Source organism: Hyla sarda, chromosome 3 (genome assembly GCF_029499605.1).
Source record: "Hyla sarda isolate aHylSar1 chromosome 3, aHylSar1.hap1, whole genome shotgun sequence".
Taxonomy (NCBI): Eukaryota; Metazoa; Chordata; class Amphibia; order Anura; family Hylidae; genus Hyla; species Hyla sarda.
This window is the reverse complement of record NC_079191.1, coordinates 205,120,163-205,135,251: the sequence shown is the minus strand read 5'-3', so window position 1 is coordinate 205,135,251 and position 15,089 is coordinate 205,120,163. Positions and strand designations below refer to the sequence as shown.

Sequence of the window (15,089 nt, the reverse complement as noted above, 5' to 3'; positions counted from 1 at the left end):
GCTGACTAAATACTTTTTTGCCCCTCTGTACATGCTGGATGGCAACAAGGCTGGATGGCCAGACATATATGAATATGACCTTACTATTTATTTATTGTGTAAAATAAACACTATTATACTAGAAATGAGACATAAGTCCCATCCAAATGTTAGCAGTCCAATAAAAGTTAAAATAAATGACTATTTTACACACTGGACAGTCACTACAAGTAAACTCTTCAGTATACCATATGATTACAGAATATATTTATGTATAATACCTCAGGACTCTTGCGGTTTTGAAGAATCTGTTTATCCGTGTCCTTGGAAGCGAAGTACCTGGTGCATCCACGATTCAGGTACTGTGAAAATAAAAAAATAAGCAGTTATAAAGAAATCTCTTCAACACATCCACACAAAAAGACAGGCAGCATGCATTGTATATGTTGATATTGAGATGGGTTTGCCCAGCATATATCATCACTTAGTATTAATAGACATATTATTTGCCAAAGGTGGTTTTGAGATTTTGATTTCTATGTAGAAAAAAGGACGTTGAAGAAGCTGGGGTGTGGAAATTGTTTAAAAAAAATAAATACACTACTTGCCCAAGGGACTAAAACGGGAGCACAATCTACTTGTCCCTCATGAAAATTCACTTGTCCGGACCAATTTAAATTTTTGCACTCTCGATTTTTCCTCCTCGCCCAATCATAACCATAACTCTTATTTTTTTCATCTGCAGACCCATATGAGGCTTTTTTTTGTGGGACTGATTGTACTTTGTAATGACACCTTTTATTTTTTCATAATATATGCTCCAAAACAAAAAAAATAAATACATATTGGCGAGGTGAAATTGAAATTAAACAAAAAATAAATAAATTTAGCAAATTTAGTGGTTTTCCTTTTTATGTAATTTTCCTTGTGGTCAAGCTAACATGGTATTTTAATACTTTAGTTTGGCCTGATTACAGGAATACCAAATACATTTGTCACATTTTACTAATTAAAAAAAAAAAATGTTTTTTTTAACTGCCATTTTCTGACCCCTGTAACATTTTTATTTTTTCGTATATCAGGCTGTATGTGGGTTAAATTTGTGCTCCATCATCTGTTGTTTGTATCGGTACCATTTTTGTATTGATCTGACTCTTAACCTTTAAAGGACGGCGGGCGTATGCATACGCCCTGCATCCGAGTCCTTAAGGACGTGGGGCGTATGCATACGCCCATGGGAATTCCGGTCCACGCCATTCAGCATTCAGTCCCCTCCATGTCAGCGACCGCAGAAAATCGCATGTCAATTCAGACATGCGATTTTCTGCTATTCCGTGCTGATCGGGTCTCTGGTGACCCGATCACCTGGAGAATAGGATTGCTCGGAGCTGTCAGGGACAGCCCTGATCATCCTGAGGGATAAGAGCGAGGTCGCAGTGCTGCGATCTCCTCCTATCCCCTGCCATTGGTCAGAACTGATTCTGACCAATGGCAGTGCAGGACAGTGGGTTGCCATGGCAACCCCCGTTCTGCCCACCCCTGGATGTCGAGGGGATCGTGGGAAGAAGATGGAGGCCGGTACCTGGAGGAGAAGATGCCTGGGGACCCCGGATCATCGCTGGAAACTGCTGGATCCTGGCTCAGGTAGGTAAACTATGGTGGGGGGGGGGGGGAATGAAAGTGAAAGTAATGTGATCTTTACTGTGGCAACCACTAGGAAGGCCAAACTGCAACTCCCAGCATGCCCAGACAGCCAAAGGCTGTCTGGGCATGCTGGGAGTTGTAGTTTTGCAACATCTGGAAGGTCACAGTTTGTCACTGTTACAGTGGTGCCCAAACGGTAGCCCTCCAGATGTTGCCAAACTACAACTCTCAGCATGCCTAGACTGCCCAGGAATGCTGGGTGTTGTAGTTCTGTAACATCTGTCCCTTCAGATTTTGCAATTTTCATGACATTTTTGAAAATTGCTGCTCTACTTTGAAGCCCTCTAATTTTTTCAAAAAGCAAAAATATGTCCATTTTATGATGCCAACATAGAGTGGACATATTGTATTTGTGAATAAAAATAAAATGTATATGGAATATCCATTTTCCTTACAAGTAGAGAGCTTCAAAGTTAGAAAAATGCAAAATGTTTTACATTTTCATGAAATTTTGGGATTTTTCACCAAAAAAGGATGCAAGTAACGCCGAAAATTTACCACCAAAATAAAGTAGAATAGGTCACGAAAAAACTATCTCAGAATCAGAATATTCAGTAAAAGCGTTTGAGTTATTAATTCGTAAAGCGACGGTGGTCAGAATTACGAAAAAGGGCTCAGTCTTTAAGGTGAAAAAGGGCTGCGTCCTTAAGGGGTTTAATCGCTTTTTTCTTTTTTTCTGGGATGTTATAAAAAAAAATGCAATTCTGGGGTTTGGTATTTTTCTTACATTTATGTAATTTACCGTACGGAATATATACCATTATAATTTAATAGTTCAGACAATTAAACACGCGGTGATACCAAATATGTTTATTTTTTTATGTTTTCATGTTTTTTTTTATATAGGAAAAGGGGGTGATTTGAACTTTTAATATGGAAGGGGTTAATATGTGTCATACACTTTTGTTAAATTTTTTTTTTTTTTTTTACACTTATGTTCACACTGAGGAATTGGAGAGGAATTTCCACGAGTAATTCTGCTCGCTTTTTCCTCTCCAAATAATTCAGCAGTGACATCCCCATAGAGTTGTACAGAATTTCTGCCCCTCAGTTCACATGGAGGAATTTCCTCAAGCAGAATTCTGACGAGGAAGTCTGTTCCGCTTGAAGAAAGAACATGTGCTTTCTTTCAGGCGGAATCAGTGTCGTTCTCCCATAGAGATCAAGGTTATTTATTTTTTTTGAGTCAGAAGCATTTCCGCGTGGAATTCGCGCAGAATTTCCGCATGAAAGAAAAAAAAATTTATGAATAGAAATACTTGATACTCGTCCTCCGCATGAAACCTGCATTTCCGCGCGATTTCCGCACCAATTCCGCGCCAAATTCCACGTGAAATCTCTGCGAGTTCTTGTGGAAAAGTAACAATATTTTGAGGCAGAACATTTCTGCTTGATTTCCGCCCCAATTCCTCAGTGTGAACATACCCTTAGGGAACTTTTAGGAGGAATCCTTAGATTTCTCATACAGATCAATGCAGTTCTATTGAACTGCATTGATCTTTGCGCTCTGCGCTCCATTGATAAAGCCTGGTCAATCCAACGGACACCAGGGAACAAGAGGTAAACCCTCCGGCTACCTCTACAGTGGATGGCCCACCAGGGAGCATCTACATGTCCCTTTAGACGCCGATGTCAGTTTTGACAGTGGCAATATAAAGGGTTGTTTGCAGCATGCTGACTATTAGCGGCGGCCCCCAGCTACTGAAATCAGCCGGGGGCCACCGGGTATGGAGCAGACTCGAGTCAGGAGCCCGCTCCATACACCCTAAGCGCCGCCGTATTTGTAGGGGGCTTTCAGGTCTGGCCCTGTTTGCCCGAAGCAGGGCTAAAGGCTTGAAAAATTAATCTGCGCAGCACCTGGAACTGCATGTCCCGAGAGGATTTCCACATCTCTAGAGAAGAAAGGTGTTGAAGAAGACAACTTACCAGTCAAACCCTCCCCCAACATCACCAGACTGTTAATAGCCCAACATGACACAGTAGCTTTCAGAAGAGTAGACCTACATGTATGAGCTGCTTAATTTTAGATGGGTGCTTCTACTAAATCTCCTGGTTGCAGTGTCCCTGTCTGATGCACCACTTTATTTTTTCACACGCAAGCAGGCAATAAATGGCTAATGTAATGTTATGTCTATAGCTTAGAAGGCAAAGCAATGGCAATTCTCTAATAATCCTATTATTGGAATAAACACAGAAAATAGTACAAGCACTGGGAATTAGTCAAAAGACTAAAAACTTACAAACTGCAAATCCAATATATCAGCATTGCAACTTTTCTTATACAATGGATATGGCTTCAATTGAAATCAGCAGAATGAAAGCTGCTACTCATACAGGTTTATCAGTCCCAAGGAAATACGCTTGTGGGAGTTCACAAGGACTGAGCAAGGTAAATTGGTTTAAGGTTTAGCTAATCGTTGAGCAGCTGCTGGAGATGTTGCTGTCAGAAACAGATCTAATCTTTAAAATCCAGTGAAGAATCTACAATAAAAACCATAACTCAGCCAGCATGGTTCTGCAGGAATCCAAGTGTTAAAGAACAGTAATAAAATGGAAGGTGGGAATCAACACATTATTCCTGGGGATACACCTAGCAAACTCTAATTTTGGGCTTTAACTACATGCAAGAAGAATAGATTATTATGAATCACCAGAGATTTCTACTGCACTGGAAAGTAAAACATCTCATTCATAAGCCTGGCTCCAATTTGTCTTGAAAAGTAATTGCAGTTTCAATAGAGCTGACATTTCTGTTTTCAGTCTCTGGCCCACCGAGACACAACGTCAAAGAGGTTTCATTTCAATTTGAATCATTTAAGAGGTCGTTTTTTTTCCTTCACCATCAGACACTTCTGTAAGAGTAATGTTCTCAGAGAGCTCGGAGCACACATCAAGCGTTCTGAGCCTAGCTGATACAACCTGACTGCTCTCCAGATGACTAATCAGTGGTGGTGAACTCCATCAGCAGGACGACAATGTAAGGGTCACTTATCGAACAGTGCCCAATTGCCAGCCCAACGAGTATATCTGATCCTACTGACTACCGCTGTCTGCACTCCAAAAACAGATGTTCTGGAACATGACAGCTCAGGCAGAGCTCTTTTACAACAGTCAAAAAGTGATATAAAGGAAATAGTAGTGACCTGGGTGTAGAAATAAAATTAAGAAAGAAGCAATGATTTAATGAACATCTGTTTTCTGTGTAGACAGTAATAGTCATGGGGACCTGATATACTTCGGTGAACTGCCATTTGGGAATAAAGGTACTTTACATTTTCCTTCTTTTAACCAGTGCCCTCTGGGAAGCACACAACTAGAATGCAGACCAAACAAGTAAGATTTTTCTTTTAGTTTTCTTACCTCAGCAACAAATTCCCAGTAACTAAGTGGAAAAACTATAGTTTTTAAATGTTTAATAAGGGCAATATTGCTTGTATTAGCCTTGCAGCTGTTCTCCTTGAGTTGGGTGTTCTCCCGGGTCTCTTTCCCCACATGGTTTTAATGGCATTAAATGTAAAATATGCTGCTATAGTCAAACTTCTGCATGCAAATGAATACATAACTGATATTAAACTGACAAACATCGGCCAGTGCTTTGAAAAATTGCTATGTGTAAATGCAGCTTTAGAAACTATTGAAAAACAATCAAAAGTTAAAGACAAGAAATGGAAGGCTATAGAATCACTTAATCAATATTGTAGGACTGGACAAACACCAGGAGGCAGGTAGCAAATACCAACAATAAAAAAGCTAAAGCCAAGTCATTTTTAAGTTGTCTTAGATTTATGTCTTTATGTCTGAATTTTTTAAATTTTTTATTGAGCCTCTAAAATGTTAAAGCCTTCTGAAAAAGTCTGATCAGCCCTAAACTCTATTGTTCCGCAGTTTTTCCTGCCATAAAAAACAAACCTCCTTACTGGCATTATGAAAAAACAACACAGTTTGCTATATAACATCTTAGATCTATACTACTGACAACAGTAATATATATCTTTAATACCACTGTCTGTTTAATCCATGTCTCCATTTGAAGAACATAGAATGGTTAGTTAATGAACAATTATGAAAAAGTTGCCTAAAGAGACTTGTACTTTTTTAAGATCCGAGGAATGTGCTCTCGAAAAAGCGCGAAACGTTTTACACTAAAGTAACGTGCACAAAGGATGCGGTCTATCGCAAGCCCTTCTCCGACAGGAGAGAGACCCCGCCCCAACAAACCTTACCCTTCACCTCCAGACCAAAAGGTATCTGCGAGGTTCCAGGTTCAATATCCCTTTTTGCCGACGCTACTAAGGGAGCACAAATGCTCCCGGCATCCCCTTTGGCGTAAGCCAAGGAATCTGCCCGAGGAGCCATTAACGGTCGGTACCCTGCTCATGCAGGAGTACCCGGGGTTTTTGCAGGGAGGTGCGGAACCTTATGGCCACACACACCTCCCCTAGACCGCTAAGAGGGGCACCCAGAAGGGATACCGCATCCTAACAATCCTGTGGAGACACAACACGCAAAAAGTGACACAGTGACAAAAGGAAAGAAATAAGTGAATGTGCACAGATATACTGCCTGGACATCCGACCGGATCTATAAAAAAATTCTCTGATCCTAGCCAGAAGGCCGGGAATCAAGAGGTGAGTGCCACAAAGGTGAAGAGATCATGGTGCCCGTGCTTCAACTCAGTGAGCCAGTACACCCAGTGAGTTTCAGCACCTCGGGGTCACCACTCCGAGGCACTAAAGTACCTCGGCTCTAGACCCTCCCAGCCTCATGGCGAGACCCGGAGGGAGCAGGTCTCATCGGGGCAGCCATTGAGCTGGTTTCGTGGCACTAGCCCCAGAACGCCCAGTACACCTGCCCCCTACCATGCAGCACCCATCCCCGCCAGCTCCACACAGGTGCTGTTTGGACTACAGGCATGAAACTGATCAGAACTGATACTACACTTGATCTAAGCCAAAAGGCCGAGAAGCAAAACTTAAGTATTTAGTGGAGTAAAATCACAATAACCATACAGTAAGGGTCTATTCACGGGCAGAATTTCCACACATCCGCACCAATTCTGTTTCCATCTTCATTTGGGTGGTTCCTGGCTTGTGTGGATTTGCGGAATTGGTGCGGAATCCGCATGCAGAAATTCAGAAGTGTGAATGGGAGTGTGGAATCCCATAGAAGTCCATTGGGCTTTAATTTGAGGCTGAATGCACATGCGGAACTCCGCACAGATTCCGCATGCAGGTTCTGCCTCAAATTAAAGCCCAATAGACTTCAATGGGATTCCACACTCCCATTCACTCTTCTGAATTTCAGCAAGCTGATTCTGCATGGATTCCGCAACTGAATTTGCACATATTCTGCACAAAAGCAGCACAAGCCAGAAACCACCCAAATGAATGCGGACACGGAACTGGTGCGCATGTTCTGAAATTCTGCCGTGTGAATATACCCTAACAGCGCTATTCACCTGTGCACTCCACCTACTCAGTATGCTAGCCACCAGTACAAGATGCGCAAGGTGAGGTGCTGGACTTCAAAGAATTGCTTTGGGGGTCCTATGGACAACAACTACACCTATGCATTTCCAAAAGCTGGAATAAAAGTCACAAGTAATATATGTTATACATACCCTAAAGTTATCAGGAGAACTCAAAAAAAGCTTCTGACGAATCTCCTCTGGTGCACCGGCACACAACCTGTAGAAAATATGGTAATTCCTCTCATCTTGTCCTTGTACACAGATACGAGACTTCTCCAGAAGATAGTGAGACACAAATCCTCCTACTACGGAATACTAGGTAAAGAGAAAAAAAAAAATATATATATATATATATGTATATATATATATATATATATATATATATATATATATATATATATATATATATATATTACAACAATTAAGAAAAATAAATATTTAAAAAGTCACAATAAAGTATGACTTCTCTCTGTCACTGATGTAAATGCATCGAATAAAAGAGATACAATATATATTCATTACAATGAAAAGTTTGTTATTTTTCTCCAGATTTCATGGAACATATAAAGAATTTATTTTTCTTCTACATCCTGTCCAAACAATCAAAGCTGAAAAATAAAGCGAGCATGGAAGGCTTAGCCTCCGTACACAGAGCTCACTGATGCCAGAGAAAACTGTAGCCTGGTGTCGCTCTATAGAAAAAGGTTACTCTCATCAAAGTTGGCTCCTTTTTAAAAGCTCACTCAGCACTAGGATAACCTTTTCGCCGATTACAAACCTATACATGGGACACTTGGGAACATACATATTGTTTGTTTTCTATTTATTGGGAAAGGGTAGGTCATGAGATCAGTTTTGACAATGTTAAAAGTTTTCCACCTCAAACTGCAGAAGCTAATTCAGGACAAAGGTCACAGAAAAGGTGGAAAACAGTTAAATCTCATCTTCTTCAGCATTTTTATCAGTTGTACGTGAAACCTACATTTATTACTGTGGTGATTTTACAAGAGGTGCTGTGCGACCTTTCTGGGTGAAAGCCAAGAAGTGACTCTTAAACAGTGCCAAGGATTACAAAGCAAAACTGTAGTCAATTATTTGCCTCAGTTTTGCAAAAGTAATCGTGTACTACAGAGACAACTTTCAATGTTAAAGGGGTACTCCTATCCTAGACATCTTATCTCCTATCCAAATGATAGGGGATAAGATGTCAGATCGAGGGAGTCCCACCGCTGGTGACCCCACGATCTCCCTGCTGCACCTGCACGTTTAGAGAATCGGGTGCAGCGCAGGAGGCTTGTGACGTCACGGCCATGCCCCGTTCGTGAGGTCACAGCCACGTCCCTCAATGCAAGTCTATGGGAGGGGGCGTGACGGCTGTCACACCCCCTCTCAGACTTGTATTGAGGGTGTGTGGCCGTGACGCCACGAGTGGGGCGTGGCCGTGACTTCACGAGCCTCCGCCCCACATCAACAGTCATCCGTGCAGCGGATGTCTGGGGTGCTGCAGCCGAGATCGCGGGGAACCTTTAGATATGGGATAAGATGTCTAGGGGCGGAGTACCCCTTTAAAGACAGCTTGTTACAATGTGGGGTGTGTGACAATGGGGATATTTATTTATCATGTGTAAGTGAAGCATTTTTCTACACCTTTTTTTGTTTTCTTTTTGTGTGTGTGCTGGTAATGTGTAGGAGCACCAAATGTATTAATTGGTCGCAGGGCATTTGATACATTTTGTGCAGGTCACATTTTCTGAAATTTCTCTCTTCACATACACCAAAAAGCTAAGCCAAGTCTGGGCTGGTGTAGTTTTAGAGACTTTTCAGTGGCTTTGTGCCAGTTCATAAAACCCTTCCATATCATGTGTATTGCCAAAATTAGTGGATTGCAACTCAAAATCAGCAGAAATGTGTAAACCAAAAGTCGCAAATAAACCCTGCTTGCGCCTTTTTGCACTTTTTCTAGACACAAATAAACAGTCTAAAGATAAATGGCATCTAAAATGTCAAAAGTGTATATAATTTTACTATAAAAAATATATAAAAAATGGACCCAGCACTTGTCTCTTTTTAAAAATGTTTGACATGTAGTAGAGACATGACAAAAGTGGTTGGGGTCTAAGAGTTCATTTTTTTAGGTAAGTTTGTCTTGCTACTGGTGGCAGTCTGAATACTTAGACCCTTCCCAATCATGCCTCTACAACATGTCAAAAGTTTCTTAAAGTGGCAGTGCCTTTGTACAGCAAATCTTTGAGGTTTTATGTGTTACCCTATCTAAGCAAACCATAGTATAATCCAAGCAAAAAAAAAAAAAAATCCTACCTTTTCATTGAAGTGAATTTCTACAAATTTTCCAAAGCGACTACTGTTGTTGTTGCGGACAGTTTTTGCATTTCCGAAGGCTTCTAATAAGGGATTAGCTGTTTGGGTAAAAAATAGGATTTTTCAGATAACCGCAAGAAAAATATATAACTGATAGCATACTTTATATTTCTGCATTTATAATTTTACATATATAGAAAAATAGCCCCCAAACCCCTTATACGGGACTATACATTTGCCCAATCATGTTAGAACTTACATTTGTGTAATAATGTAAATTGAAAAGTGACCAAACTACTTATTTTCAGTGAAATATTTCATCTTCCTTCTGGGGTAATGTTCGGTATAGAACAAAAGTTAATTTTGCAAAGACACGGAGAAAGCTGTATTTTACAGAGTCCTCGGTGTAAACCTTTGAGCGAGCAGGAACACAGAAATGACTGGGTGAGTCAGTGTTCAGCTTGAAACTCAGCATATCTTACAATACAAAGACTAATTTTAAGCCCTGCATCTACAACCCAGTTCCTTTGATTCTTCCGTGTCTTGCTAACCTAGCAAGGAACACCACGGGCATTAGAAAACAACAAGGTCTTTTTATAAAAAGAAGCAAATAAAATCACTTTGAGAAATGATCATGTTCATCACGAACAGTAACATAGGGGGTAATATTAAAGTTTTACTAGGGAAACTGGAAATGTGCCTTTTGTTTAAAAGCCGTGCACCCCTCCCTATTCACAGGAGGTTTTTTTTTATTGATAGTGGATCCAGCATGTCACCCATTCAGAGGCTATAAGCCCAGCAGAGGTGAGTGGAATAAGTGTCAGGGTCCCCTCCGAAATGAGGCCACCTCTGCGTGGTGGATGGGGGGGGGGGGGGGGGGGGTGACACGTTTTGATCAAAACGTGCGCTATGAGCCTCCATTTTTTGACCAAGAGTGCTGTTGCAATCTTTTTTGTATACTTTTATATTCATGCATGCATAAACTCTGGAAAGGGAGTTAAGATTTAAATTAGAGACATTCAAGAGTTAAATTGCAGAGAATGTCTGTCGACTGCAATTGTCAGAGAATCAGCACTGTCAAAATTAGCAAAGAAAAACTCACATTCGAACATTATTTTGTCTATTTCCCAGGAAAGACCATGGTGCACAAAGATTTTTAGACATTTTTGCAGATTTCATGGACATAAGTATTCAGACCCTTTGCTATGTATGACATTTGAAATTTAGCACTGGGGCCTCCCATTACTCTGAGATGTTTCTACACGTAGATCGGAGTCCCCTGTGGTAAATTCGGTGGACTAGACAAGATTTTGACACACACACCCCTGTTTATATAAGGTCTCACAGCTGACAATGCATATTAGAACAAACTAAGCCATGAGCTGGAAAGAAATACATGTAGAACTCTGAGACAGGATTGTACAGTAGCACTTAACTGTAGAAGGGTACAATACTGTCTTTGCTGTACTTCCCAGCATAGGTTCTCTTTAAAGGGGTACTCCAGTAGAAAACACTTTTTTTTTTATTTTTATTTTTTTTTGACTGGTGCCAGAAAGTTCTACAGATTTTTAAATTAATCCTTTTAGAACTTATCAGCTGCTGTATGTTCCAGAGAAAGTTGAGTTGTTCTTTTCTGTCTGACCACAGTGCTCTCTGCTGACGCCTCTGTACATTTCAGGAACAGTCCAGAGTACAAGCAAATCCCCACAGAAAACCTATCCTGCTCTGGACAGTTCCTCAAACGGACAGAGGTGTGAGCAGAGAGCACTGTGGTCAGACAGAAAAGAACTCCAGAAAGAAGTACAACTTCCTCTGTAGTATACAGCAGCTGATAAGTATCTCTCATTAACACGCCTGTGATCAGCATTATCGACGCTTGACTGCTCCTGCCTGGATCTCAGGCACGGAGCAGTCATTCGTCGATCGGACACCGAGGAGGCAGGTAAGAGCCCTCCCGGTGTCCGATCAGCTGTTCGGGACGCCGCAATTTCACGGCGGAGGTCCCGAACAGCCCGACTGAGCAGCCGGGATACTTTCAGTTTCACTTTAGAAGCGGCGGTCAGCTTTGACCGCCGCTTCTAAAGGGTTAATACCGCACATCGCCGCGATCGGCGATGTGTGGTATTAGCCGCGGGTCCCGGCCGTTGATTAGCGCCGGGACCCACGCGATATGATGCGGGATCGCGGCGCGATCCCGCTTCATATCGCGGGAGCCGGCGCAGGACGTAAATATACGTCCTGCGTCGTTAAGGGGTTAATGTAAACCTGACCCAAGGTGCTCTACAACTCAGACTGGGCAAAGGTCCATATTCCACCACGACAATGACCCAACTAAGCACACAGCCAAGATAAAAGGAATGGCTTAGGGATAAAGGGGGAGATTATCAAAACCTGTCCAGAGGAAAAGTTGTTGAGTTGCCCATAGCAACCAATCAGATCGCTTATTTCATTTTGAAAAAATCAAAGAAACAATCTGATTGCTATGGGCAACTCAGAAACTTTTCCTCTGGACAGGTTTTGATAATTTGCTAATATTTTTAACATTCTGTTTTAACTTTCTCATTATGGGGTATTGAGTGCTAAAAGATGGGTGAAAATGTATTTTGTCTTTATCTTTGCACTAGGTCGCAACATAACAAAATATTTAAAAAAAAAAAAAAGTCTGAAAACTTTCCAAATGCATCGTACATACATGAAACAAGGGGTTGTATATTGAGTGACCAAGTGCTCACAAATGTATTATTTGAAAACATCTACATGTGCTTGTTCAAAGTCCACCCTTCTCATCACAGATTCATTTATAACAAAGGTATAGAGACCAAAAATCCCTCACAAAAGTAACTAAAAACAATGTTGAGAAGAAGCAGAATGTCCAGCGCGAATGTAAAGGAACTGGATGTTTATTCCAATAGCCAAAAAGACACGTGGAACATGACAAGGTGACGCGTTTCGGTCCCAACCTTTGTGTATGACTAAGGTCCAACCTTAGGACCGAAACGCGTCACCTTGTCATGTTCCACGTGTCTTTCTGGCTATTGGAATAAACATCCAGTTCCTTTACATTCGCGCTGGACATTCTGCTTCTTCTTGTCAGTTTCAGTCGGCGTTGCCCACGCCGGTCCTGGCGCGACGGGCTGAGGGAGTGAGCTGGACTATACACTTCTTTGTCTGTAAAAACAATGTTGGCTTATGGCAATTACCATTGTTTCCACATCCAAAATAGGTACAAGACTTATTAGGATACTGCCAATAAATGAAGAACAAGTAACATACCTTCTACAATCCTCTCATCAATATCTTGTCCAGAACCATAGGATTCAGTCAGATACCTGTAAAACCAGATCATTTGAAAAATGTAAAACAAAAATTATAAGAACTGAAACACAATGACAAAACTCCTGTGGAAAGGCTATGAATATTGTGATAAAACCCCCATAGACATTTGCCAGGGTGCAGCAGTGCCCAATTCACACCGAGTAAGGGAAAGACATAAGGGCTCAGATTTATCAAAATGTGGGAGAGAAAAAAATGGAGTGATTTTCTCACTGCAGCCAATCACAGGTCAGCTTTCGCTTTACCAGAGCTCATTAGCGGAGCTGTAATTGGTTGCTGGAGAAAATTTCTAAATTTTTGATAAATCTGGGCCAAGGTTTTTAAAATAAAAACTTAAATGCTGCTTTGGAGATTAACCATTCAGCAGAGATGCCTCTTCTCCTCCAAACCAAGGGTCAGACACTTCTCCTACTCACCAAGCTTTAAAGGGGTACTCCGGTGGAAAAACATTTTTTTTATTTTTTTTTTTAAATCAACTGGTGCCAGAAAGTTAAACAGATTTGTTCATTACATCTATTTATAAATTGCAATCCTTCCAGTACTTTTCAGCTGCTGTATGCTCCAGAGAAAGTTGAGTTGTTCTTTTCTGTCTGACCACAGTGCTCTCTGCTGACACCTCTGTACATTTCAGGAACTGTCCAGAGTACAAGCAAATCCCCACAGCAAACCTATCCTGCTCTGGACAGTTCCTCAAACGGACAGAGGTGTGAGCAGAGAGCACTGTGGTCAGACAGAAAAGAACTCCAGAAAGAAGTACAACTTCCTCTGTAGTATACAGCAGCTGATAAGTACTGAAAGCAAAGACATTTACAAATCTGTTTAACTTTGTGGCACCAGTTGAATTTAAACTAATTTGTTTTCCGCCAGAGTACCCCTTTAATGAAAACCTGACCCAAGGTGCTCTACACCTCAGACTAGGCAAAGGTCCATATTCCACCACGACAATGACCCAACTAAGCACACAGCCAAGATAAAAGGAGTGGCTTAGGGACAAAGGGGGAGATTATCAAAACCTGTCCAGAGGAAAAGTTGTTGAGTTGCCCATAGCAACCAATCAGATTGCTTATTTCATTTTGAAAAAATCTGATTGCTATAGTTTAAGAAATTCAAAAGAAAGCATCAGTAAGTGTAAAAATGTTATGGAGATTATGCATTTTATTAACTTTAGGTACCAAAAACACATTTAGTCTAGAGAATTTATTACATTGATCTTTGACTGAGCGTAATAGGGATGCTTTAATTTGATTATCTCCCTGGGGCTATCTGCTATTATTCTGCTTCCATAGATCATACCTTCATAATCTCACTGAAAACATGGGTAAGCTTGTGTTTCCAGATATGAAAGGATATTAGCATAGTATTTGGCATTTTTATTCATTAATTTACATAAGGAAGATGTTGAATAATGATTTATCACTATTTTTATGTGCAATAAATGACCGTATCCTCAATATAAAGAGTGAATGAACCTTATGGTCACCCTAATATTGGTTATATGGGCATTTGGTGCTAGGATTTGGGCGGATGTTTCAATTAGTAAATTTTCTGAGACAGAAGGCACCCCTTGTTGAGTTCTATTCATAATATTAACCCCTTAAGGACGCAGCCCATTTGGGCCTTAAGGACGCAGACAATTTTATTTTTACGTTTACGTTTTTTCCTCCTTGCCTTCACGAAATCATAATTCTTTTATATTTTCATCCACAGACTAGTATGAGGGCTTGTTTTTTGCGCAACCAGTTGTCCGTTGCAATGCAATCACTCACTTTACCATAAAATGTATGGCGCAGCCAAAAAAATACTATTTGAGTGGTGAAATGAAAAAGAAAATGCAATTTTGCGAATTTTGGAAGGTTTTATTTTCACGCCGTACAATTTACGGTAAAAATGACCTGTATTCTCTATTCTTTGGGTCAATACGATTAAAATGATACCCATGATAACATACTTTTCTATTACTATTGCGCTTAAAAAAATCGCAAACTTTTTAACCAAATTTGTACGTTTAAAATCACCCTATTTTGAAGACCTATAACTTTTTCAATTTTCCGTATAAGCGGAGGTATGAGGGCTCATTTTTTTGGGCCGTGAACTGTACTTTTTATTGATACCATATTTGCTTATATAAAACTTTTAATCCATTTTTTATAAATTTTCTTGGGAATAAAATGTTATAAAAAAAAAAAAAACTGCTTTTTTGGACTTTTTTTTTTTTTTTTTTTTTTTTTTTACGTTCACGCCCTTCACCATACAGTATGATTAACATTTTATTTTAATAGTTCAG

The 15,089-nt window shown here is 40.4% G+C and overlaps 1 protein-coding gene and 1 pseudogene across 3 annotated transcripts in view; both read right to left on the bottom strand.

The window, feature by feature from the left end:
- MYO6 (myosin VI) overlaps positions 1-15,089 on the bottom strand; it is a 261,541-nt gene that overhangs the window by 164,462 nt on the left and 81,990 nt on the right. For all 3 annotated transcript variants that reach the window (XR_008891253.1, XM_056565911.1, XM_056565913.1), the window contains exons 7-10: positions 12,746-12,801; positions 9,473-9,570; positions 7,304-7,468; positions 261-341 (exon numbers count right to left, since the gene is read on the bottom strand). Coding sequence is in view for 2 of the 3 variants with exons in the window: in XM_056565911.1 (XP_056421886.1) it covers positions 261-341; positions 7,304-7,468; positions 9,473-9,570; positions 12,746-12,801 (400 nt within the window). In the remaining variant the exon portion in view is untranslated. The remainder of the gene's footprint in view (positions 1-260; positions 342-7,303; positions 7,469-9,472; positions 9,571-12,745; positions 12,802-15,089) is intronic.
- Positions 6,544-6,653, bottom strand: LOC130363272 (U2 spliceosomal RNA; annotated as a pseudogene).